This window comes from Pristis pectinata, chromosome 23 (assembly GCF_009764475.1).
Source record: "Pristis pectinata isolate sPriPec2 chromosome 23, sPriPec2.1.pri, whole genome shotgun sequence".
NCBI lineage: Eukaryota > Metazoa > Chordata > Chondrichthyes > Rhinopristiformes > Pristidae > Pristis > Pristis pectinata.
Window position 1 is genome coordinate 16,704,058 of NC_067427.1, and position 27,727 is coordinate 16,731,784.

Consider the following 27,727-nt stretch of genomic DNA (forward strand, 5'->3'; position numbering starts at 1 on the left):
TAATCAAGCCAATATCATTACAGAATACAAATGCATTTAATACATTAAGATTATAAACAAAACCAATTATGCTTATTCCAAGGAGTTACATCATTCCAGTCCTTTCACAAATCCCAGTCACACTTGTGCCACTGAAGTGCATCCCCCCCGCCCCCCCCCCCCGCCCCATTCAGTAAGGTTAAGTGGCAGCGAAATGCATTGATACATCTCATTCACACCAGTTTATGGCTCTTGGATGACAGCTGGCTTGTGACAGTCAATGGGCTGGTTCCAGCTGTCTTGGTGTGGCCACTGGTTTGGGAGCAGTTGTTCTATGGGAAGTCAACGCCCATACTTTGAACTCAGGCCCAAGTACTACATATGCTTTTAAATCCATGGCGATTATTTATTTATTCATTTACTTGCAAGTTACTGGGCGATAACATACCATGTTGACAGTTAGAGATGGCAAGAACAGCTAGTTTTTGAAGTCAGTGGGAAACGATAGCATCCTTCCCACATTTCTACCAGTTGAATGTTCCATCATTTCTTATTAAACAGACTCTGACATCCTTAATTGTTATTAAAAGTCTCATTGTCTATTGATAAGTTGAAGGTTATGTGATATTGGCAGCCAATGCAAAGCCCCCATCACCCACCCACCCCCACAACCCAGCTAACCTTCATAACAAGCAAATCTTTTGAAATTTCAAATGCAATTTTCAAAAGTTCTATCTTCTAAAGAATCTAAAAGGCAAAAATGTCTTTCACTTTTCCAAAAATGCATTTATGACGGGCTATATGAGGCACATTCTAGTTCCACCATTTCATCAATGGGGGTGCCTGTGTCCTTCCCACCCTGCATCCCACTTCCACCGCCCCATACCCGTCTCATATCTGCTTCATCCTTGCAGCTCCAATGTTTGTCATATTGGAATCGCTGATGCCAGTAATTGGCAGGTACCAGATGGTAGCCATAGCAACTCCACAAAATTGAACTGTAAATAGCCAATGAGAAATCCACAGAGGACATCAGTCAGATGGTGTCGCCCAATCATCACACGGGAGAGGCCAATGACACCGGCCCAGATAACCAGTAGGATTCGCAAGGGCACCGCTAGGACCAGGTGGTTGAGGAAGAATCTCGTCACCATTGCTGCTCTGCTGGCTTGAGCAGCTGGGAAAGCAAACACATCCATGACGACGTAATCCAAAATCCCCCGAGTCACCTCGGAAGGCCCTTTTCTCTTCACTAGCTTCTGCACTCCTGCCCCCAGCAGCATATCAAGGATCAAGGCTGGCAAAGTAAGAGTTCACAGGGTCAACAACTTAATCAAACACTTTGTCAAGACACATGAAAGGAAACAATTTACCCAGATATTAAATACATTGTTATGCAGACACATTAGCATAACGATAGACTGAAGACAGGAAATCTGCATGAGAACCTGTACTCTGTAAAATTTTATCTCATTCTTTCAATGTATATTACGTAAATATATGTATTAGCTAAAATGTCTGACTTTATTAAGGAAGTTCTCCTTATATGTTAAAAAAGCTTGTGTATTTGTGTTGGTGATCTGGAAGCTAATCTTTAACTGTTAGAGGCTCCAGGATAATCCTGGAGTGTTGGGGAGCCCTATTCGTGGAAATGTTTCGGCATCATTCATAGAAACACAAGTTTCCAGTAAAAGTAACTGATGATTTAAATGGATTGAGGAGATAACTGATGAGGAAAGGAATAAAGCAGTATGTCATTAGGGAGCCATGAGATAAGCAGAGTGGAGGAGGTTTATGTGGTGTATTTAACTGACCTGTTTCTGCCCTATAAACTCAGTTTGTATAAAGATGTAAGATGGAGAATCTACACTTTACCACTGTCAATTGCACAGGCCCAAAATGGATAGCTCTTCCTTTCAAAACCTGATATGACTCGGCCCAGAGTTTAACTAGCAACAGACAGGATGACGGTGGATATTGCTGCAGTTTCTGAAGGTTACAGCTTAAACACTGTTCCATTACCAAAATGCTGGACAGAAAGTTGAGGTTTTGAAAAATATTCAGTGACCTCACTCCTAACGTCATCGGCTTCATCAGATCAGATTCTGGTGAACCGACATTTCAACATCTCTGGGTCTTGCTGTTATTTGTAGAAAGCACATAAGCTATTTTCAGATAACTACTGATAAGATTTATTAGTCACATGTAAATTGAAACACACAGTGAAATGCACCTTTTGCGTAGAATGTTCAGGGGGCAGCCTGCAAGTGTCGCCACACTTCCGGCGCCAACATAGCATGCTCAAAACTTCCTAACCTGTACGTTTTTTGGAATGTGGGAGGAAACCGGAGCACCCGGAGGAAACCCACGCAGATTCAGGGAGAATGTACAAACTCCTTACAGACAGTGGCCGGAACTGAACCCGGGTCGCTGACGCTGTAATAGCGTTATGCTAACCGCTACACTACCGTGTTGCCTCGCTATTCTTTTAGTCGTGGTTAGCACTTTGTGTGCTAAGTGGGCAACAGTCCCAATTGGATGAACAAGAAGTGCTGGGCACGAGTGACTGGAATGGTCTTCTCCAGGAGGGAGAAACCCCAGACAAAATATTTCTTGTTCTCACTAGATATGTCAAAGTGAACCACACAAGAATACTGTTTACTTATACATGTGCATATACACACACTACATACACACACACACATACACATCCTCTGTCCACAGCCCCACACATCCCTCTTAGCCCCTCCACCCCACACAAAAGTCAAGCCTTCAAATATACGATAATGAAATGGTTTAAGCAGCACCTTCCATTCTGCTCAACCACTTGACCCAATAAGCACTATATGCTTCACCTGTGTGTGGATCCCACATTGGCCTGTTGAACTCACAGAACTAGATTGGAAGTAAGTCATCCTTCACCTCAGCTCACTAGCTGGCTGCAGCCTGGCACCAGATGTGGGGAACTTGCTGAAGGGGCTCGCTGGTGAGGGCTACGGGGGGCCACGCATCATACTGCCCGAGGACTCAAATGATCCACTTATTTAAGTGGCCAGAATGAAGAAGGTAGGATTGCTCTCCTTGGGAAAGAGGAGGTTGCAAGGAGATATGATAGATATTTAAAGTCACGAAGGGTATATGCAGAGTATAGATAGAGAACAATTGTTCCTATCAGCAGGGGTCACGAACTAGGGGACATAGAATGAAGGTGATTGGCAAATGAATCAATAGCAACATGAGGAAGTTTATATGTTTTTACTCATCCAGTCTAGGAGCACTACCGGGACAGAAGTAGGGGCAGATTTACTTGTATTGAGCAAAAGGAAGCCTGAAAGGAAACAAATTGCTGTGGGGAGAGGTTGGGAGAGTGGAGTGGAACTAACTGGATGTGGACTAATTATTAGCAGAGCTGATGTCACAAGGCATCCTACTCCCCTCTGAAAAGTGGTGATGCAATGATAGTTAATTCAGGATGGACAACATTCCTTGGACAGAAGCTCCCTTATGTTGCCCCTACTGTGCATTTAGCCTCCCTATGTCCCAGTGAAAGCTATCATTAGGAAAGAGCAACCTCGATAGGATGGTCAGAATTTCAAATGTTGAGATTGAGAATGCCAGTTATCTTCTGACTCATTTCAGTTGTACATGACTGCAATTTTGTTTAATTCTGTTAAGTGTTGACCACACACAGGGACTTCACATTATGTTTTAGGATCCCCAACCCAACAGCTCAGAAACCCACCTGGACGGTGTACAATGGAATTCCATGGTCTCACCATTCTCTGAGTAAATATGTTTAAGCCAGACCAGTGCTTCAAGTTGTTTTCAGTACTGCAGCCTTCCAGTTTACCAATTCATTGTCGAGGGGTATAAAGCAATGCCAAACTCCTATAAACAATCTGAGTCTTCTCCTCTATAGCTACTGTACGCTCTGTTTAGTTTCTGTGTAAGGTGGTAGCACCCATGCCCCTGTGTCACCACATCATTTGTTCATGTCCCACTCCTGAGACTAACACATACAATCTGCACTGGGCCTCCTGGTGTAGCTCCCCCAGGATTATTTTGAAAAAGAGCAAAGGGGTTCTCCACAGTGTACCAGCCAATATTTATTCACTATCAAACCAAATTATCCCGTTGTGGGATCTAGCTAAGTGCAAATCACCGACCACATTTTCTTCAACAGTGATGACACTTCATAAATATATCATTGGCTGTGAAGCGCTGAGCTTTGAAAGGTCCCATGAAAAGATATACTTCTTCTCTGTTCATGTTGCTACTTTAGGACTGCAGTTGCCCAAAAGTGTCTTTTTGCAGCATTTTCTCTTCTCTTCCCTCACCCGTGATTTTTGTTTCTCCATTTCCACTTAGGTTGTTGGATGAGGTAAGTGCAGGAAGATAGGGTTCAGCTAGAAGATCAGATAGGATCTGTTTGAATGGTATGGGGAAGGGCAGAACAGGTTTGAAGGATTGAAGAGGCTACTCCTGATTTTACTTCTTATGATGTTATGCTCCTATTTAAACGGGCACTGAATTCCAGGCACAATCTCTGACATCATTTTAATCTTCTTTCCAGTCTCTCGTTTTTTTCTCACTAATGTTGTGCTGAACTTTGCTTAAAAAAAATTAACGCCAGCAAACTGGTCAGTTCTTATGCTCACTAAATGAACAAAGAATAAAGATAGATCCAGATTAGATCTACATTTGATCACATCCATTGTGCTATTTCTACCCTGGTGCCAGCATCTGCATTGGACATGGATGGTTGTCAACACAAAACAGAGTTAACAGTTAATAACATGAGACATGTAAATGAACATTGCCAAATATTTCATTAATTAGGTTGTTGAGTTTCACAGTAATAAATAATTTACAAAACCTGTAGAATAAATCCTTTTACAATTTAAATATACTGATATTTGAGCAACTGGTAAAACAGATTTTGAATTCAACTTTCTGGTAGACGAGCACATTTACATGGAGCCATCAGCATGGCTGGATGTCATTCTTGTTCTTTCCGTGCTGGCTGTTTGAGAGATCTAAATACTGTCCCACTCCTCCCCCCACCCCCCACTGCCCCTGTAACTCTTTCCTTTCCAAGTAATATCCAATTCCCAGTTTGAAAAGTTATTATTTCATCTGCTCTCCCACCCTTTCAATGCAGTCCACATCAGAACTCATATAAAAATACTTTGTCCTCTTGTTCTTTTGCCAAATTTTATAAATTTGCATCCTCTGACTACTGATTCTCTTGCCAATGGAGAACTTTGAATGCCTCTATTAAATCTCACCTTAACCTTCTTTGCTCGAAGGAGCCTCTTCAGACAACTTGTGCCTCATCCCAGGTAGAACTCTAATAGATCTCCTCTGCATCCAGCCTAAGGCCTTGACAATTCCTCCTGAAGTGTAAATGGCCAAATTGGGACACAGTCCTCCTGCAGTGGCTTAACTAATGGTTTAGCATGATTTATATGGTGTCAACAAGGCATGTGGAATTTTGCTTTTGGCTGGCTTTGGATACCAGAAATATGTTCCAAAAAAAATGACTGGTAATTTTCACAGAACATACATTCCTTAGCTCAGATCTTGGCAGAAACATTAACCACTCTTTCCCTTTCAGGCGCAGCAAATTTCGGGTATTTATTCAAGATATTCTGAATGGTAACAGGCTGGAATCATTTCACTGATTGGATTGAAACTATTTGACAAAAGGATCATCACCAATGCATCTCCCTCCTACTAAAGTCATTTTTTTACTTGTCCTTTTCCTCAGCATAATTTTAAAATTGAAATTCTTATAGCTGTATGCCCAATCAGCTTTCACAGTCTCAGGGTATCTCAAAGTGCTTTTACAGCCAATTAAATATTTCTGAAATATTGCAACATAAGGAAACATTGCAGCCAATTTGCACAGAACAATATCTCCCATACAGCAGTGAGGTAAGTGACCAGATAATCCATTTCGGTGTTGTTATGTGAGACGGAAAAGGTTGGCTGATCACCAAATAACAAACCAATACTAAGTGAAAGGTGAGATTTGCTGGCTATTAAGCTATATTGTGTTTTTAATAATGAGCCTAAAAATGTTGCTGATTCATTGAGGTCTAATGATTAACGCTTAATACATAGAGACATTTAGTTTCTAACATTTAATCACAGATCAAGAAAACACCCACACTACTGAGTTATGTTCATGAGGAATAGATAACAATGAACATATGCTTCCCAAATTTCTCCACCACTGGAGATTACTGATCTCATACCTGGGTCTGTTGTAGGATAACTTTTTGAGATTGATTGGAAGATACATCAAAAACTCAGTTGTCATTTGTTCATCTGACCACCACATTGCTGGGCGGTGGAGCTTGGTCATTTTTTGACTCACAAATCCTTAAATTCTATTTTGTTTAAAAAAATAATTAAACAAATGTCTACTGCCCATTCTCAGTTTTTCTTCAAGAAGTGAAAATCAAAAAGAACCTGCAGATGCAGGAAATCTGTAGTAAAAACAGAAAATGCAGTCAGCAGGTCAGGCAGCATCTGTGGAAGGAGAAACAGTTAACATTTTAGGTGAAAGGCCCTTCATCAGAACTGGGAAAAAGAGATTATAAAGTTTTAAGTTTGAGATAGTGGCAGTAAGGATGGATAGAACACAGGGAATTTTTGTGATGAGGTGAGGTAGGGTTACCATGGGAATGAGTTGTCTGGTCAGAAGAGTTAATGAGGGTGATTTATGCTTCTTTGTCTGTGTATTGTGCTTACAGCAGGGCCATGGGATAGGCCCAGCTGGCCAGGTTATACTAATGGAGAGAGAAAAACTGAACCAATATCACAGATGGATGATTATCAGCAGAAATAGCTAGTGCTAACATAGACAGAACAAGCAAGTTATCTAAAATTCAATATTGAGTCTGGAAGGCTGCAAGTGCCCAAATGGAAGATGAGGCATCATCCCACAAGCTTGTGCTGGGCCTCATAACAGTACAGGAGGCTCTGGGCAGACAGGTTAGAGAGGGAGTGGGATGGAAAGTTTAAAGTAGCAGGAAGCTCAGGGTCACTCCAGTGGATTGGATGCAGGTGCTTCACAATGTGATCACCCAATCGATGTTTGGTTCCTCCAATATGGAGGGACCACACTGTGAGCATCTAATGCAGTACACTATATAGCTGCTTCACTTCGAAAGACTGTTTGGGTCCCTGGATGGTGGGAAGAGACAAGGTAAAAGAACAGGTGCTGCCTCTACTGCAGTTACAAGGGAAAGTGTGATAAGGAGGGGAGTGGTTGGTGGGGATGAAAGAGCATACCAGGGAGGCACAAACAGAATAGTCTCTTTGAAAGTCTGAAAGGGGAGGGGTATGTGTGTTCAGTAGTAGAATCTTGTTGGAGCTGGCAGAAATTGTGAAGGATGATCTGATGATTGCAAGGCATTAAGTATGGATTTCAGGATGTGATGAGAACAGTGCCTCAAGAAACACGGGATAGTTTGAACATACCTGTCATCCTGGGTGGGTCTGAATTGTGAAGGGTAGTATTTGAGCTGAAATCCAAGTGGGATAAGTTGGAACCAAAACTTTGATAAGGAAAGAAATTTGGCCATAGAAGTGAGTTTTGGTTACAATCTGATTGAAGACTAGAAGGGAAACAAACCATTGAAAGTGAACAAGGCAAAAGAGACAGATGGAAATCCCATCAGAGAATGTAGGAGAGCTTCATAAAGCTTGGCATTCTTGGAAGAGAAGTGGCAGTGAATTCAACAGTAAATGAAAAAGAAGAAAACTGCTGATCAGAAATAAAAACAAAAATGTTGGAAAGACTCAGCAGGTCAGGCAGCATCTGTGGAAAAAGGAACAGTGTTAACATTTCAAGTTGAAGATCCTACAGCGGAATTGGGAAAGAGAGATAAAAGAGTAGTTTTAAATTGCAGAGAATGTGATGGGAGGGATGAATAGCTCAAAGAGAACAGGTGAGGCCAGGATTGCCATGGGGATAAATCATTCGGTCAAAAGGGTTAATGGAGGCAGATGGTATTTATGCTTCTTTTGTCAGTGTTATGTGTTGTTAATAGCAGGGCTGTGGGACATGCCCAGCAGGCCAGGCTATGCTAATGGAGAGAGACAACCTCAGCTATTATCACAGATGGATGACCTACAGCAGAAATGGCCAGTTCTGATTCACGCAAAGAAAATTAATTACCTAAAGTTGGAGATTTTGATATTAAGTTTGGAAGGCTGCAACATACCCAGTTGGAAGATGAAATGTCATTCCACATGTTTTCAGTGGGGTTTGTTGTGACAGTGCAGGAGGCCACAGACACATAGGTTAGGACAATTCCTTCCTCCCTCAGATGCTGCTCGACCCGCTGAGTTCCTCCAGCAGATTGTTGTTCCAGATTCCCACATCTGCAGTATTTTGTGTTCCAGAGTGGGAGTGGAACAGAGAATCAATCTGGCAGGCAACAGAAAGGTCAGGGTTGCTCCCATGGACTGAATGCAAGTGCTCCACAATGCAATCACCCAGCCTGTGTTTGATATCTCCAATACAGAGACCACATTGTGAACAGCAAATGCAGTACATGAGTTTGGAAGAAGTGCAAGTGAATCTCTGTTCCTTTCTTGTATTTGCTCTGATGATGAGACTTTCCATGGAGGAGCCTCTGAAATGTCATCTTTCTCCCTGAACCATGGCTTTTCCTCTATTGTAGTGGACAGAGCACTTGACCACATCTTGTCTATTTCCCACACTTCTGCTCCCTCTGCCCCTCCTCCTGGAGAGAGCAAGGTCCTCATCTTACACCTAATTTTGCATTTAATTTCTGCCAGCTCTAACAAGATTCCACCACCAGACACATATTCCCCAACTCCCCTCCTTTCAGCATTTTGAAGGGCTCTCTCTCTCTTTGCAACTCCCTGGTCCACTTTTCTATCCCCAGCAACCACTCCTGTCTTATGACACTGCAACCACAAGAGATGAGAGGTCTGTCATTTCATCTTTTCCTTTCCCACCAATGTAAGACATTTTATGAGGTGCAATAATGCAAGAAATTATACAATGAACAGTAGTGTATTGTGTGGTGTAGAAGCAAAGAGGGGTCATGGATTGTACATCGGATAATTAAAAGTAGCAGGACAGATCAAGAGGGTGGTTATATAGAGCATACAGAGTGCTTCCCTCTACTAGCCAAGGCACTGAACATTAGAGCAGGAAGATTTTACTAGAATAACACTACTTAGGCTACATTAGTGTGCTGCATACAGTTCTGATCACCGCAATGCAGAAAAGATGTAATTTAGAGGAGATTACAGGAATATTGCCATGACTGGAAAATTACTGGGGTAAGTTTGGATAGGCTTGGGTTGCTTTCATTGAAACAGAGAAAGCTGAGAGGAAACTTAATTGAGTTGTATAAAATTATGAGAGGCCTGGATAAATGGGAAGGAATTATCTCCCTTGGTAGAGGGATCAAGAAAAAACAAGGGGCATTGATTTAAAGTAATTCATAGAAAGATCAGAGGGAAGATGAGGAAAATATTTTTCACCCAAGGGATGGTAGGGTCTGGAGCTCAATATCTGAAACAATGGTAGAAACAGAAATCTTAATCATATTTAAAAAGTGCTCAAATGTCTGTTTAAATAGCCATGACATGCTGGACTACAGACTAAGAGTTGGGATTATAGTGGGATTAGGCTAAATAGCTCTTTTTCAACTGGTCTAGACATGATAGACCAAATGTGCTCCTTCTGTGTCGTAAAGTTTCTATGATTCCATGTGGCTCAGTGTCAAGTATTTTCTAAACACGTTTCTGTGAAGTGCCTTGGAACTTTTAACTCTGCTAAAAGCGTTATATAAATACAAGCTGTCGCTGTTGGAATGATAGGTTTAAGGCCCGTTCTGCACTTTTATTATCTGTCAAATTGATAATTCAGTTTTATCAAATGTACTTCATATATTTTCTTAATTGACCTCAAATACACCATCACCAGATTTAAACATCACCCACGTACTCTGATCCAAATCAAATTTGCTCTTCATCAGAGCTTCATATTTCTTACACAACAATAACCCCTTACATTCAAAGGAGAAAGTCTAATATCTCACCAGTAAATTGAGCTATAATCACTAACTGTATTGATAAGTATGCATGTTGTAGTGTAGTGGTTAGTGTTACGCTTTACAGTGCCAGCGACCTGGGTTCAATTCCAGCCGCTATCTGCAAGGAGTTTGATATTTTATCTTATCTTTGTGTAAATGATGGAGAATGAGAAAGCGATAAAGCCAGATATGTGAAAGCAAGTATGACGCTGGTGAAAGGTAGTGAAAGAGGGAAATAGAGTCATTTGTATGGATGTATATATGAGAGAGCTGTATGCAGGTGAATTTGAGAGAGAAATGTGCATGCGAGTGTGAAACAGTCGTACAGGAGGCCGCCTTCTCCACCCCTGACCATACATCGGCAATCCTAACCATGAGTAGTGCAAGGCTGTCGAAGATCTTTCTGCTGACCACTGTGCAGCTCTGATCCAGGTGAATCACCAGCACCAAGAGCAGACTGGACTGAATTGATGATGACCTTGGACTGAATCTTGTCACTGCTTATGCATAAGGGTGATGGTGCCCTTCCTCATGGAGTCTAACATGCCTACAGCTGGAATCATGGTGCTCTATACTCCCAGCAGGTTTGGGCTGATTCAGTCTCACAGAGCCAAGTACAACTCAGCTGACAAACCGTAGTTTCCAGTAGCTGTATTTTGCTGTAAAGGAACAGATCGACCATGTCAGCTTATCCAGAGTTAACTGGTAGTCCAGACTCTCCTGTTTGCTGCCATCTAAAACCTTTGAGATGGAGGACAGGAAGTTTTAGGAGCCCATGCTGTTTATGGTCTTGAAATAGTACAGTCCAGCATAGAAGAATTTGCAGATCGTTAATGCACCTGGCTGTGAGGACATTACAGAGCCGGCATCTTCCTTACAGTCGCTGATCATGTCTCATGCTGCTTCGCAATGTGAACACTGGATCAGAAGGTCACCAAAGAGAGGCTCTCTGGCACTTTCATCTTGGAGCTCCTCCTCAACATCCAATACATGGACTGCAAGAGAAGCAGCTTTTGCATGCTCTTCTAAATGTAGAGTTGGTGTAAATGGGTGGTTGATGGTCAGTGGGCCAAAGGCCCCGTTTCCATGCTGTATTTATTTTAGCTCTTTGACTTTGATATAATGTAAATCTTACAAGCAAATCGATGACATGTCTTGCACTGTGATTAGCAACATATGAATGTATTATATATTTGCAAATTTTATGTATAAGGTGTATTTTTGGAAAAAGTAGCACAGGAGAGTGAGAGACTCTGAAGGCAGTGTTATAAATGTGAGGAAACAAAATAGATGTATGAATTATCAGAAAGTGGATACGTGTGAAAGGTTTGTTAACATGAAATCAAGAATGGTAGTGATTGTATGTATGAGGCAGGAAGAGGGAATGTGTGTGTGTGAGAGAGAGTAATGTTTGAACGAATGAGTACATGAGAAAAATAGGAAGAGAGGGATATGAGTGTGTGTAAGAGGCGCCTCTGTGAGAGCCAGAGGCAGGGTCTGTGAGATATGGATCTGTGTGTGAAGGAGAGCTGTGGGTGTGCATGAGGGGACAGTCTGGGTCTGTGGTGTGTGAGGGAGGCGTGCAGGCTGTGTGCGATAGAAGGAGGTGAGGGTCTGTGAGTACCGTTCACTTACAACAGGGCTGTGTCGATCCAGGCCATGAGCGTGTGTGAGAGAGTGAGAGATCGAGGCGTGTATCAGTGAGTGAGAGCCGCAAGTGTGTATGTGAATAAAAGAGAACGAGGTGTATGTGTGTGGAGATTGAGGGGTAGAAAATTAGCATCAATTTTCGAGAGGGGAGTAACAAGTGAGGCTCCAGCAGCCGATCAGCGCTGGCTGCGGAAAACACTTTTCTCCCGTTAGAGTTTGCGGGTGAGGGACGGTCGTCACCCGATAGTAACGATCATTCTGATGCAAGCTCTTCACAAATTCCAGGTTGCTAAACACCAGCCCCCGGGGTCTGGGAGCTGGACGGAGGCGGCGAGGGAAGCTGTCTGTCGCTGCTGAGAGCCGGGGGCGGGGCACTGAGAGTCACAAACAGCGGCTGGTGCTGCTGAGAATCACACCCTGCTCTTCACAGCCTGCATCCAGCTGACCCACACATCAATTAGTGCCGCCTCTGGGACCACCCCGTCTCTCAAAGGGGCACAGGAGGAGGCAAGGGAAAGGGCCAACACTCTCACACCAGTAACGGATCAAAATTTCTTTGTCGATTAATATTCAACCAAATGAATATTTGATATTACAGCTCATTTTGTACAAAGCCGGTTTTGTACAGATAGATCATTTAATCAACAAATTACGGAACATTGCAAATTCCTACTTGCTCGGGGATTTAGTGACTAATTAGTGAAGTAGGCACAGGAGCCCAAATCTACTCCACCATTCAAGGAGATCATGGTTGATCGGTCCCTCAACTCCATTTAGTCTCTGCTCTCCTACCCTCCTATAACATTGATAGATTTTTTTTGGACGGGAGTGCAATCTCAGCACTCAGAATGTGAGTTTTGACATTTTCAACAAAAACAGAAAATGCTGGAAACGCCAGGAGGTCAGATAGCATCTGTAGAAAGAGAAACAATTCATGTTTCAGCTTATAGAGTCACACAATATGGAAATAGACCCTTCAGTCCACCACATCCATCCAAGCATCAAACACCCATCTGCACCAATCCCATTTTATTCTCACCACATTCCCATCAACTGCCCCAAGATTCTATCACTCACCGACACACAAGGGGCAATTTACGATGGCCAATTAACCCTCCAAACTCTCTGTCTTTGGCATGTGAGAGGATTCCCATGTGTTCACAGAGAGAACGTGCAAACTCCACTCAGATAGCACCGGAGGTCAGGACTGAACCCAGGTTGCTGGGGTTATGGGGCAGCAGCTCATGTTCTGTTTTTTTGGTTCAGGTTTCCAACATCTGCAGTTTTAAAAAAAAATTCATTTGATATTTTCAACTTGCCTCAAGTCTCAACAGCATTCTGAGACAAAAGGATTGCAAATTTTCATTTCCCTTTGCATTGAAAAAATGCTTCCTACATCACCCTGAATAATCTGACATTAATTTTAAGATTAAATTCTTCCTAAATACCCCTCAACTCCATCAATCATGTTAACCTCCTCCGTATGATCACAATTTAGCTTTCTACACTTGAGGGGAAAAGGCAAATGATCCTTCTTATTTCATAATTTATCCAATGTATCACTCTCCATCCACTGTTTATGGACAGTGCAGACGAAAGCAGCTCTTTCAAATACCGCAATCAGCTTCAACAATGAACACCATTTGACTAATGCAGTACTTTTAAGCTGGAAAAATGACTTGAGGTGTAATAAGAATAAATATTTCTAAAGCCAAAGGAGATCTTTGGTGGAGGGGGAGGTAGGTTTGAAGGAATATCTCGAAAGAGAAGGAAGTGACAGCATTCCAGGAGAGAACTATGGATCAGGGAGCGAGATGGTGAAAGCTGGTGGGGCAAAGGGGATGAGGCACAAGGCTGGGTTGTCAGAGGGACTGTGAATTCTGAGGAAGGGGGTGGGGGGCTAGCAGGGACAGAAAGGAATGCAGAGGTAAGGAGGAACAGAGGCCACGAAGAGTTTAAGTTTGGGGATAAGAAATTTAAAATGCAGGTTTTGGAGGACCTGAAGCCAATGTAGGTCAGTCATCCAAAGAATGAATCATTTAAGAACAAAAGCTGACTTTGAATGTAACAAATGTAACGTATGACAATGACAATGCTTTCACACAAACATTGCACCCACAAATAAAATGCAGAGCAGCAAGGTTTTAACTGCACCTGTGAGGTGGAAACTTTTCATCTAAAAATAACAATTGGCCCAAGAACCACTCAAGATAGACCTGATGTTAGGAAGCTCTTTAATAGACCGACGCTACTCACAAAACTGCATTTCAGATCAACACCTACTTATATTGCTGGGGCACTGCAGATATGAGAGATGATCATAAGGTGATCATGAGATCAAAGTGCAGACACCCACAGAGGGAGCCCACAACTCCCATTCAAAGGCCGTGTGGAGAAGTGGAACTTTCCAAATCACTCTTCGCTTTCAATTGTGTGAACAAGAGACAGGGTTAAAAGCTGTGGTCTGATATCTTGATAAACATTTTATTCAAAAACATGCCAGCATTTACATATTATAAGGTCACGTAATATTTACTGAGGAAACTGATTAACTTCACAACGCTGCAAAATTACTTCTGTGAGTTATCACCTGAGGTGATAAAGATCAATGAGCAAATAGGAAGGCAAAAAGTATGTTGGCCTTCACTGCAAGAGTAGAGACATATTGCTCCAATTATATAGGGCCCTGGTGAGACTATGTCAGGAGTATTTTGTACAGGTCTGGTCCATAGTAAGCTGTACTTCCAAGGTTTGTCCACAGTTACTCAGGTCTGGACAGATGCAAAGTACTGTGGTCACTTCACATTTTTGCTCCGTTGTAACCGACTTCCTGCTGCTACAGCCAAGTGACACAGTGACTGGGGTAAAGCCGAGAAGATGGAAAAGATACAGCATCAGCAAGTGGAAACTCATTTAATCAAAATGTTTGAGGAACTGAAAAACAAGCCAAGAGCAGGACAGCTGAGACCAAGAAGTGATCCTATTACAACAGCACTAGGTTTATTCTTAGTGAAAGATGATCCATGCACTCAGTAGACACACATATTTACATTGCCTCATAGAATGAATGTTAGATATAATTCTCAGAGCCTCAAATCCAAAGTATTTGCTCACATCTTTCTTTTGCCTGCCTTTTATATTCACGCAGCTCCTCCCAAACCTACCACCTTCTCCACCTAGTCTGACAAGGCCAGCAGCCACTTGGAAGCACCATTACCTCCAGGTTGCCCTACAAGTCAGACCCCACCCTGACTCATTCATGTATCACCAGCACTGGTTTAGAATCCTCAAACTCCCAACACAGCATCTTCACTACTTTAGGGCCCACCATCAGCACCTCAAGGAGAAACTGGACATGAGCAACAAATGCCAATGCTTCATTTATCCTGAGAATGAACTTTAAAAAATCAACAATAACTTGCATTTTTGCACTTAACACAGTTTGATTGACTAGGTCGTTAGTCAGTAAAGGATGGGATATGTTTCAATCAGTACCATTGAGGAAGTCTGGTGCTTACTCAGATCTCCATATCCCAACTCCTGCTAAGTGCTTACTCATTTCCCACTGTCATCTGGACTTGGTTGGTGTTCTTGCCTTTGAGTCAGAGGGCTGTGAACCCAAGTCCTGTTCCAGAGACTTGAGGATGAAGATTCATACTGACACTGTTTCAGATGAGACTTAAATTAACCACCCTCCCTTTGCTTTCAGGTGGATGTATTTTGAAGAGCAGTGAGGTGTTCTGGCCAGTGAACATCACGAAAATAATGGCCATTATATCGCTTTTGTATGAGCCTCTAACATCAGCATAGTACTTCATTTGCTGTAGAGCACATTGAGATATCCTGAGGTTGTGAAAAGTACTAAAGAAATGCTACCCTTTCTTTTCCTTTCACTGTGCTGATACGTATATAACTTGCAAACATTTGAATATTGTCTGCCAGTTCTGCTTTTGTCTAGCCCTCTGTCTGCAGCATTAGCTCTTTACACTTCACAAAATCCATCATCCGTTACTTCATTTCAGATTTTGGCCAAATGTCCAGCCACATCTCTTACTTTCATAGATTAGTTTCTCTCAGCCAGTGGGTTTGCATCAGCATTTTCCCCGCCCAGCAACAGATGTCAGCATCATAGTCCTGTAGATTTTCTCCACAAATTCCTCTACCATCACTAAAATAGATGAACTGGCCACTACCACATTGTTGTGTGTGGGATCTGGCTAAGCATATATTGGCTGCCTTGTCTCCCCCAAACCCCCGCATGATTTGGGTGATCACTCTGTAAAGTGCTTTGGAACATATTGGTGAAAGATGGTTGAAAAGTGAGTTGAAAGCGAAATATGTTTCTTTAAGAATCTTCTCATTGGCTTCTGGAGGTGGTGCTGATGTTTGGCTCAGTGATCGCTCTTAAAGGTTGTCCCTGATAAGTTATAAAGTTCAGTGATGGAAGCTAATTGGCTAGGAAGCCTCGTAGTTATCTATGATCGGTTATGAAGCCCAGCAGTTGTCTCCAATTGGTTACAAAGCCCAGTGATTTGTTGGTTATGATGGTGGGATCCTTATGGGAGATTAAAAATGAGATGGAACTGGAGATTTTGAACTAGTTTCCACAAGATTGGTCAAATTGATTGAGTCCTTTTCATGATACAGAATAAATTAAATGGAGAATTTATCAAAGCAGTAGAGAATTTTTGTTAGGGGCTGAGGATAGGCTTCTATTTGATGAACACAGTTTGTTGGTGTATGCTGTGTTTAAACAAGTTTCTACAATACAAATGATTGTTGTGTTTGTATTGCCTCTGTCTCATGTGTTCTCAATGTCATGGATCAGATGCATAAATATTTAAATATCTTTTAAGGGTCACATGATAGCCTTGTGAGTAACTGGGGTTGGGGAGATTAACAGTTGATTAGAGAAGGAATATCTGATCTTTTGGTCAGGTAAATGCTCTACTGCCTAACAGTAGAGCAACAGTGAAATATCTATTTGGGGCTTAGATGTTCAAGAGGGTCGTGGGTGCTTAAAAATCATGATGGAGAAACTGGACCCCACTCCTGGCTGCTTTAAATTTTAAAGTGCATGAACAAGGCTCCTGCAAAAGAAGAGGGTCTAATTACTGGACCAAAGTCGTGGTCAGACACTGTGTGCTCTATGATGGAGAGGCCTCTCATGGGATTCTGAGTGGCTGATGCAACACAGAAACTGCAGCCTCCCTAAACCATTTTCTGTTTTTAGCATTTAATGGCCAGGAGGATGCATAGCACTTCCATTGCACCCCAGGAAGATCTTTCTGTTTGTTTAATGAGAGAAATGGGAAGGGAAAAGAGAGTTGAAATTGTGACGGGGAAGGGAGATAGCAACATAAAGAGGGAGGGAAGGGGGGTCAGTAGGACATATTTCTATGGCTGTCAGAACAGAGTGACTCTTTCATTGCCGCTTCTCTTTTTCTCATGCTTGTTCTCAAGGCAGGTTTGTGTAACAAGAATGATCTAATTGTCATTCACAATTTGTCATTCAATTTTAAGACTCTTGAGTGTGAAACAGACAGAGACCTTTCTCCTTCTGCCATAATCCACCTGCAGTAACTTAATAACACGGTGGAACTCAGGAACTCCATGAGCATGTAGCCTTAACTCTGCAAGACTATATAGACACATATACACGTTTTTGTACAGCATTTGTTTTATTACATTAAAAGGATATCTAGCTGAAAAAGGGAAAAATAGGGCAATTCATTCTAATGATGTCACCGCTCTCTCATGGCTAACTCTGTGGGTTTAGTGGAAGAGTTGAGGGGGCGTTAACAGATGCTTGTCGTGCCAGAAACCACAGAAAATGATAAATATATTGTTTTCCATTCGTATTCAGAATACAGTTTGTATGCAGTTATATCCCTTCAGTTATTAATCATTTCCTGTGCTGTGTATGCATTTGAGGACTGTGGTGTTTCTTAGGCTTGGAAACTGCACTGGCAAAGGAGTTACAGACTGCCGAGAGGCCTCAGGAGTGCTATTTATATACAACCCTTACATCTGTTCCTTCATCATCAATTGTTCAGTGTTTGGCAGGTCCAATCCAGACAATCTTTTAACTGATTTCAATTATTAATGTTAAAAATATGAAGGATTTGATCTTGTTGAAAAAAAATGTTGTGGGAACAATACACAGTATTGTCCAAAATGTCCTGCAACTTTTGGGGAGGAAGAAGTTCTCTGTGAGTTGGGAGTCACCACATTGTGGATCATTTGTGCTGCCTTATTCTTTCAACAACATAATAATGGTTGATGACTTCCAATCAACCTTACTTACCCAGAAAGCAAATAATTATAAGTGAGGAATTTTATTCCTTCAGGTAGTGAATTTTTGTGGATATTCTTCAAAAGGTAAAGTTTGTATTTTAATTTTTTTTCCTTACTTGTCCTTTCTACCTTCTTCCTCTCTCTTAATCCCAGCTTCCTTTCTCACTCTGTTTTTATTTCTGATTTGGCATTGACTTTACTCACTCCTTCTCAGTTCTTCCATTCTTTAATACTCAATTCTTAAATCTCACTGATTAAGAAAATAATTTGTTGGTTTTGTGATTCATCAAGGTCCCAGATGTCCTGTTGCATGTCCAACAGCCTTCTGGGCAATTTTTTTTTAAACTTAATTGTGCACAAACCAGATTAAGTAATGAGGCATACCACAACCAGCCTGCTCCAGCAAAATGTGGGCCATAACTTTGGCAGCATACTCCATGGAATGTTAGGCTGAGAAATATTCACTGTACTCCAGTGGTACAGTTTGACAACTTAAATGAAGTGTGAATATAAGGTTGTTGGCCATGGCTCAGTAGTAGTTGTTTTGCCTCTGTATCAGAAGGGTTTGGGTTCAAGTCCCACTTCAGGAGACCTAAGTCCCTGAATACTGATGAAGGTAATGAAGGAGTGCTGCACTGTTGAATGTGCTGTCTTTTGGAAGGAACATTAAAGATCTATCTTTCCCCACAGGCAGACATGAACAATCCAGCAAAAGAAAAGCAGGATATCCTGCTAACACCATAATAACATAGAAGCTAGTGGAGAAAGTAGGTAAGGTAAAGATAGATGGTGCTTCTTGAAAGGTTGCCAATACTCCAAGTGAAATAAGTGACACAAATGCAATGCAGGACCAAATTAATTGGAAAAATACGAGTTAATAAATGAAGTCATGAATTTGTTAAACATAATGGTGTTTGACTGATCTAATTGAGTTATTTAATGAAGTAACAAGGAGGATTGATGAGGGTGGTGGGTGCAGATAATGTTGTGCATACAGACTTTCAAATACTGACAAAGTTCAATGTAGAAAAACATGATCGCAAAATTGAAGGAATTGTGACCATGTAGGTAAGGAAGTTGGCTAAAGGACAGAAAAGCAGAGAATATAGGTCATTTTGTTTTAAAAGAAGGGAATTGTGCAGTGCTGTTCCCCAAGGGTCAGCATTGGACTCATGCTCTTTTTGATATATAATAATGACCTGTATATATAAGGAATAGCTCAGATGACATAAAAGTTGGAATTGCCATTGAGGAGGACAAGGACACAATGCTGAAACGGACACATCCATAACAGACAACATTTGGCATTTTGGGAGGAAATACGAAGAAAGGTGACAGAAACTAAATGATGCGGTTTTAGTGGAGGTGCAGCATCGTAGGTGTACAGCAGAAACTTGACGGTGGCATGAGTTGAATGGTTTATTAAAAAGGCAAATATAATCCTTGACGTTATAAATAAAGTACAGGAACAGACAAGCTATATTAACCCTTTAAGACACGCTGATTGGACCCCAGCTGAAGTTTTGTGACTAATGTAGGCACCACACTTTTGGATGAATGTTAAGGCCTTAGAGAGGATTATTGAATAGTGAGGACAGACGGGAAAAGCTGAATCATTCTCCTTATATCTGGATAGGTTACGGGAAGATTTGATGGATATATTCAAAATTATGAGGGGTTTGAAATAAGGCCACAGGCAGAAGTTCTGGTTGCCAGAGGACAAGATTTGTTTATTGGCCAAAGACCCAGAGCAAGCAAAAGGAAGATAGTTTTTATATCGTGGGTTATGTTGATTGAGAATGAACTGCTGGAAAGGAAGGTGGACATAGACTCAACAATAATTTTCAGAGGACAACAGGATAAATAGTTGAAGAAAGACATTTTCAGAGAGATGGGAGAAATGCAGGGTGGATTAATTAGAGCTTTTTCAGATAGCTGGCATGGGCAAGTGGTCCAAAGGTCCTCCTTCTTTGCTGCATCATTGTATCATTTTATGAAAGGTGTTATATAAATGCAAGTTTTTCCCTAATTTTTCTGTCTTAATTCATCAACATGCAACTTAAGTAGAAAGGTGGTGTTGTGAATCAGCCACTCATTATATTCCCAAGGAAGTTAAAGTCAGGCTGCCACAGGCACATGATTTGATCAAGTACTTAATATGTGAAAAGGATTAGATAGAGTAGTTATGGGGTAACTATACCATTTGATCAGGGACGTACCTTAACATTAGAGCTGACTTTTTAGCAGTGAAATTAGGAAGCACTATACATGCTGGAAGTCTTGAACTTGGTCTTTCTCCAAATGCCTGTGAACGTTGAACAATAATTGGAACCTCCAGGTCCGAAATCGATTGAAATTTGTTAGGTAAGGAGTATTAAGAAATATGGATCAAAACAAGGTAAATCCGTGCAGGTAAACCACAATCTACAGCCATGTGGCAAGTGTATGCTCCATTCTGGTGTCCTCCCATCTTGCATAATCTAATCCCATCAGCATCCTTTCCTATTCCTTTCACCCTCAAGTATTTAAATATATCTTTGCTATTTGCTTCATTCACTCTATATAGTAAACAGAGAAACCACAGAACAAGTTTGAGGGACTGAGTGGTCTACTCTCTTATTCCCATTACAGACATTACTATGCCTAAGTAACAATTTGAACAACCTTCTCTCCACCTTCCTTAGACTTATTTACAAAGATGATTTCTACTCCTGCAGGAGAATAAACACAGGTTCAATGGCCCAGCCTTAAACATAAATTGCACAAAACCATTGAAAACCTATGTATCTTTGCGTTACCTCTCTACCTACATAGGTCCTATCTATAATTTGGTTGCATTAACCCATAGTTTGCCAGTGCTCCAGGATGGTCCCAGTCTCCAGAAACTCAAGATTAATTTTCAGAGCAACACCATGGTAAAATTCTTGGGCCAATAAACTATTTCTTTCAAACATTTAGTCTATTCATTCTGAAGATGTTAGAGCTGGCTAAGGAAAATCAGTGGTGTGGGAAGCCTACGTCACAAGGATGGGTAATTACTGGCTATAAGCCTGGGGGGGGGGGGGGTGGGGAAATCAGTTGGAGGAAAGAGGTCGTATGATGAAATGAAGCCTTCAGAATTACACCCAATTAGATTTTACAACCCTAGCTAATGCCTTTAACGAAATATAACTACTACAGAAACTTTGGGCTGGTTTACTGGTGTAATACCAACTGTCACCAGTTTTATATTGGCTTCCATTGTCAATCCAGTAATCCAGGGAGCCAATCTAATAATCCAGAGTGATTTGTTCATCTTGCATCATTGGTATTAGTAAAAATTGCCATGCAGGTAAGGCAGATTGTAGTAAAACCCCAACTAATTCACTAACATCCCTTAATGTTAGGAGACCAGTCATGGCAACTGCAAGACAGGTAGTGTGATGAACCATTCAGGTTTCCCTGTCAACCAAAGCTAGCAATATAAGATTTATATGAAGCCACTTGGCTAGAATCCCAGATACAAACATTGGTCTTCATCTCCAGGTCCTGTTGGTGAAGCAGCCTGACTGGTCAATCAGTAGAAAAACACTGGCTATCCTTCTGTTAGTTCTGGGTGCCTAAGCTAAGGAACCTTGATCTGTGTGGTGTGCAAAACCATGATGGACACTGGGACAAATGGCCTGTTTCTGGCTGTAGCTCCTATATAATTCTATGTGTTCACCCACCCACTGCAGCAATTGTTCCTTTGTGCCCCATGACACCAAAAGCAGAATCTGAAAAGATATGCCTGAAAACTGGTCTAGCTATTCCCAATTACTTCCATCTATACTATTAAAAGTAACTCTGGGCTCTGTTCTCACTACTCCTTGATAAATACCTGCTGAATATACACAAGGTTTAAATAAGGTTTCAGGCTAAACCAGGTTTCAGTATGCAGAGATCGTTTAATGATCGTCAAACAGGTTTCCCAGATTAGAACAATTGAAATTGCTTGCACTGAAGTTGGGAGCTCAGCAGGGAAAATGAAATCCTTCAGCAAAGGAAGGTTCAAGATCTTTACAGGAATATAATTTACAAGCTATTCCCAAGCCTGTGTTAAAAGGACAACAGAAATTGCCTGTTCACCTAGGAAACTTTTGCATTGTTCAAAGATCATGTTTGATCTCCACCTCATTCCCTGTCTTGGTTCCATAATCCTCACATTCTTACCACATCCCATACCCAATAACAACAACAACAACAAAAATCCATCAATCTCAATTCCAACACTTTCAGTTGACCCTGAGCCTCAACAACTTTTTGTTGGTCCTTTCTCCACATTTCTTTTATCCTTTGTGTGAAGTTGTACCTCCTGACATCTTCTCAAAACAGCCTAGTCTTAATTGCAAGGGAACATTTCTAGAGCTGCTTTCACAGTTCTGCAAAATACTCGACAGCCAATGGAACTGTTCTGTAAGACTATAAGTAATGTAACATGTAATTTCTACAGAGCAAAACCCACATACAGCTCATAAACTCCAAATGACCGGTCTTAGAAATGGTTGATGGAGAGATAAATATTGACCAAGGTATCACCTCTCGGCTCTTCTTTAAATTAGTGCCATGCAATCATTTGCTTCCATCAAAGAAAGCAGATGAGACCTTAGTTAAATGAAAGAAACCAACTCCAACAGGGGAGTATTCCTTTGGTGCTTCCCTGGAGAATCAGTCTGGACATTTGTGCATGGATCCTGTGGTGCAGGGGCCATTTTTATAGTGGGAGTGCTAAAAATCATTTAACATAACTCTAAACCAGCAAACACTTCATACCTTTGGGTGCTACAGCACCTACCACACACCTGGTTCTCACATCTGTGCTAGTGTGTGACTTTCTGAGTCAGTGGCAAGGGAGTGATTAACTAAGCTACGGGTGACAATTCCATCCCCCATATTCTGGGCTCTCCCACCAGAAGAAATAGTTAAAAAGTAGAATAATTAAAGTAGTTAAATAGTTAAAAGGAATCTTAAATACCTTGATCAGTTCACCCCTTAAACTTCTCTTTCTGAGGATCTGGAAGCCATGTCAAGGATTAGAAGTTTTCTGTATATTTTTAATACTCAAGTAGCATTTAAAAGTCTCATATTATGATATGTATTTATGTCCGATTTTACAAACTAAAAATTCATCTATAGATATGACTCAGTGACTACAATTAGAAAACACATTTTTGCAATCAACTGTTTCCTGTGTCAATGCTCGGGGACATCTCGCGATTATAAAATGAACATTGCAAATAAAGACCTTTCTCTTATCAAACAGGAACACTAGATTAACATGGTATATTAGTCTGGTTAACTTTAGCTTTAAGCTGAAATCTACTGCTTGGTCACAAAGATTTCATTTCTCTTTTCCACCAAATGCAGTGACAGCAGGTCTATTAAAAGACACTTGCACTCTGGTTCATATCAGGTTGCATCAACTTGTTTACAAGGCAGTCCAGCTGGTAACAATGTTAGGTTTTCAATATTATTCCCATTTGTCATGTAATGTTGTGGGAGCTCAACTGAAAGAAAATGTGACCAGTTAAATTTGGCCAGTCAAGATTTGGACCAGTTGCCCTCAGTGGGGGGAATGCCTTTAACCTAACCAGCTCTAGATTAGTGAGAGATGGAAACAGGTTGTCAATAGGGCAATCAATAAACAGCATCAGGAGTGCAGATTAAACATAGGTCATTAGGTTTCTAAGTAGTAAATGCTTCACAAAAGCAGAAATGAGCAAAATGAAAAATCCATTCATATAATCTTACAGTGGAAAGATGGATCATTCAAACATGCCGGAGTCAGTGCTCTGAAAGAGCTTTTCCCCTTTCACAGGAGTGTTGTTAAATGTATCACTCTCAAGTATTTATTCATTCTCCTTTTTGTGAGTAATTACTGAATCTACTTGCTCAAACTTTGGATGGAGCAATCCAGACCACAACGAATTGATGCCTCAAGTTATCTCTTCTTTAACTCTCCTGGTGTTGTTCCCTGCTTCCGGTGCCAGTGGCAGGTTTGGGTCTCAGTTGCTGCTCTCAATGTCAGTTTCTACTCCCAGTATCAATTACTGCTCCTGCTGTCAGTGGTATTTACTACTACTATATTTAGTTGCTGCTACCAGTGTCATGTATTGTTCCCAGTATTGGTGTCAGTTACTGCTCTGGGTACCAGTTCCTGATCCTAGTGCCAGGTACTAATCCTATAGTTACCTATTGCTACTGTCATCAGTTATTGTTCCAGGTATCAATGTCAGTTCCTGCTCCCAGTATTTGTGACTACTTCTATCGATTACTGCTGCTGAATTGGTATCAGTTCAATCAGTTACTGCTCCCAGAGTCAGCTAATGCTCCAGGTGAGAGTTACTGTACCTGCAGTTGATGTCAGTTACTATACCTGATGCTGGTTACTGCTCCTGGTGTTGGAGCCTGCTCCCAGTATCATTTATGCTCTTCCATTATTTCCTCCTCCCATAGTTGGTTGCTGCTACCAGTATTAGTTATTGCTGGTTATTGGTCCCGCTGTTAGTGCCTGTTACTTCTCCTAGTGTTGGTATTAGTTACTATTCCTGACATCAGTAACTTATACCAGTATTGGTTACTGCTTCCAGTATCAGTGACTGCCCCTACAGTCAGTTACTGCTATCAGTGTCAGTTACCGTTCCTGGTATTGGTTACTGTTCCTGTGTTGGTGCCCACGCAGGATGAGTGTAAATGGGTGGTTGATGGTCGGTGTGGATTCGGTGGGCAGAAGGGCCTGGTTCCATGCTGCATCAATCTACAAGTTACTGCTCCCAGTCATAGTTACTGTTCCCACTGTCAGTTTCCAATCCCGGTATCGATTTCTGTCCACTATGTCAGTTGTTCTCATTGTCAGTGACTGGTCTTGTTCTGTTGTCGGTAACAGCTCCTGCTGTCGGTTACTAGTACAGGTGTCACTGTCAGTTAGTGCTCCAGGTGTTGCTGTCAGTACCTGCCCCACATCAATGTCAGTTCTCATATTTCTTACAATTTAAGAGACTGTTTGGCCCTTCAAGTCTATGCAACTATTGGGATATCCCATTAGTCTCATTCCCCCACTTATTTCTCTGTAACATTTTTAATGTCACAATGCCCATCAACTCCACCTTAATTCCCTTTCCATCTGCACCAGGGTTAAGTTATAGTGGCCATTTAGCCTCCAAACCTGCACCCATTTACATCAATTCCACACTAATCCCACCATTCCTATCACCTCCCCCCAGATCCTACTACTCATCCACACACCAGCAGCAATTTATGATGGCCAATTAATCATCCAATTTACATGCCTTTGGAAACTGGAGTACCTTGAGGTCACACGGAGAACATACAAACTCCACACAGACAGCATTGGAGGTCAGTATGTGAGACAGCGACACTGTGCCATTGTGCCACCCATTGGGAGTTACAGCTCCCAGGATCAGTAGTCCAAAATATCTCTCTGTGTCAGGTATTCAGATATAGGCAACTGCTCCAACACTGAGCCTTCAACTTACCTCAGCATCATTCTCTTCATTGCAAATCTTTTTCATCCTTGTCATCAACTGTAGCTGCACAGAAAAACACTACCAGACAGTCACATGGGCTACTTTCATCTGTGGATCCAAACTGGGTTTAAGTCTCCCTCCAGGGGCTCAAGGACTCCAAGCCAATGCTCTGTGTTGTCCTGAGGGAGGACAGCCCAGTCAGAAGGCTCTTCTCATGCTGTGATGTTAAATTGATTTCTTAACTGTCTTTTTGGATGACTGTAAGTTCACAGAGCCAATGTTTTGAAGAGCAGTGGATTTCTCCCTGGTGTCAAGGTTAATTATCTTCATTCCTAACTCTGGTAGCTCTGGAATTCCCTCCTGGAGTCTCTCCATGTCGCTGCCTCTCCATCCTTCTTTAAGGCACTCTTTAAAACCTGAGTCCTTGACCAATTTTTTGGGCACTTGCCCTAATATTCCATTCTGTTGCTCAGTGTCAAGCCTTCCTCTGATGCACCTTGGTACATTAACAATGCTTTATAAATGCACGTGTCGGTGTTGTTACGTCTTGACCAACCTACAGATTGGACTGTAGTAGAAATGTTCCAGCTTCATGAACCAATAGGGATCTACTACAAGGTATCAGGGAGAGAATAAAGTGCCCAATTGCACATAATTCACTTTGTTGTTACTGACAGATCTCAATGCTCTGATTTAGGGATTTAGGCAACCACACTGAGAAAAGGTCTTTCCAGACTCCCAAACCCATAATATTGAAGGTATAATATCAAATAATTATAGTCACAGAAAGCATACCAGAGTTGCTAGCTTTGGTTAGATGTATTCCTGGGCCTTCATCACATGGCATCTCAATGTTCAACCAAGGCAAACATTCCTTCCCCTCTCTAACATGTTATCTAAATTCCCCATGATTTTCCTCCCTGTATTCTGCTCACATTGGTAGCCAGGGGATTAGTCTACAATTCTGGGTGAATCCAAGGCAGTCCTGCAAGGTTGGGAATCCTGCTGAATAAAATCTCCAGATGTTAGGAAGGACTCGGGAGTGGGGGCGGGGTTTAGGGAGGGCCTGTGGGCTGGAGTTTACACACACCATTATTACAGAGAAGCAGAAGCAAACACCATGAACAAAACTTCCAACATAGACTCCAAGCCCAGAACCTGTCATTATCTTACAGAGTGATCACTGACCCAATTCCCTTTGCACTTTGCCCTTCTCATGGCAAAAGTGCTTAGTTGATTTTCAGTGCCATCTGTTGTAATTCAAACCAAAATAAATCCCGTAAGTGGTTGAGAAATTCACTCTGTTACTAAAAAGAACAACTCACCCATTAGAAGATTTAGAAGGACCTCCTGGCCTGCTGGGGTGTTACTTTTGGTCAGGCAGAAGACTGTGCCACCAATCCAGGGGATGCCATGACCTGTGATTCCAATCAGCTTGACTATAGGCCTGGCGCTGCTCCAGGTCGAGGAGCTTCTGGCACAGACCCCCATCCTTTTGGATAAGCAGATATCAATAGCCAACAAAGAGTTAATAGCAATTCCTTTGAAGGAAGGGTTGAGCTGCATGCAGTCCTCCTCTGGTAGCTGGGCGGACTCCTTGCTGTCGCCTGGAGCCTGCTGCGGCTGCCCTGCCTGTCCGCTGTACTTCCTCGCTGAACTTCTCCCCTCATGAATGCTCCTCATGGGTTGATTGAGAGACATAAACTCAGGTCTGTTTAAAACATTGTTTCTGTCCTTGGCCCTTGATCTATTATGCTGAGCTGGCATTGCAGACTATCTTGTTTTCATCCACTTTTAAATAAAAATAGAAAAAAATCTTTGATGTGGGCAATTGAGATTTGCTAGCCCTGCTGTTTGCAGACTCCCGCACTGGTTAAATTTAGACGGGAAGAATTCAAAACCTATTTACTGTGCAGCTCATCCTAGCCTGACAGCTGCACATGCTGCAACTGATTGACATTAGGCCCAGCCAATCAGCAATTCAATCGACCTTTAGAAGATCCAAGCCTGTAACAGGGAGGGTTGGTTCTTCAGCTTATAATTGCTCCTTCATTTGCAGTGCTGGCAATGCATTATGGGTTGTGTAGTTCCTACGTCCCACAGGAGTGCCAACAATAGAATTTAAACACACCCTTTACTAAAGATTTAGAAAGACTATTCTTGGAAAAATCCTAGATGATTATTTATAGTTCAATTTAACCTGGGTAG

The 27,727-nt window shown here is 41.7% G+C and overlaps 1 protein-coding gene across 1 annotated transcript; it reads right to left on the bottom strand.

The window, feature by feature from the left end:
• Nucleotides 1–671: 671 nt before the first annotated feature.
• Nucleotides 672–27,419, bottom strand: LOC127582182 (inactive phospholipid phosphatase 7). The gene is made up of 2 exons (XM_052037253.1): nt 26,845–27,419; nt 672–1,276 (listed from the first exon to the last, which is right to left on the bottom strand). The coding sequence occupies exons 1-2, from the start codon at nt 27,284–27,286 to the stop codon at nt 906–908; spliced, it is 813 nt and encodes a 270-aa protein (XP_051893213.1). The 5' UTR covers nt 27,287–27,419; the 3' UTR covers nt 672–905.
• Between the last annotated feature and the right edge of the window lie 308 nt (nt 27,420–27,727).

What these genes read in the sequence shown, in the direction of transcription:
- LOC127582182 (XM_052037253.1), bottom strand. Translation starts at nt 27,286, where the DNA reads ATGCCAGCTCAGCATAATAGATCAAGGGCCAAGGACAGAAACAATGTT. An exon ending in CCTTCTAAATCTTCTAATGG is followed by an intron (nt 1,277 to 26,844) that starts GTGAGTTGTTCT and finishes TTACTTTGCCAG; the next exon opens with CCTTGATCCTTGATATGCTG.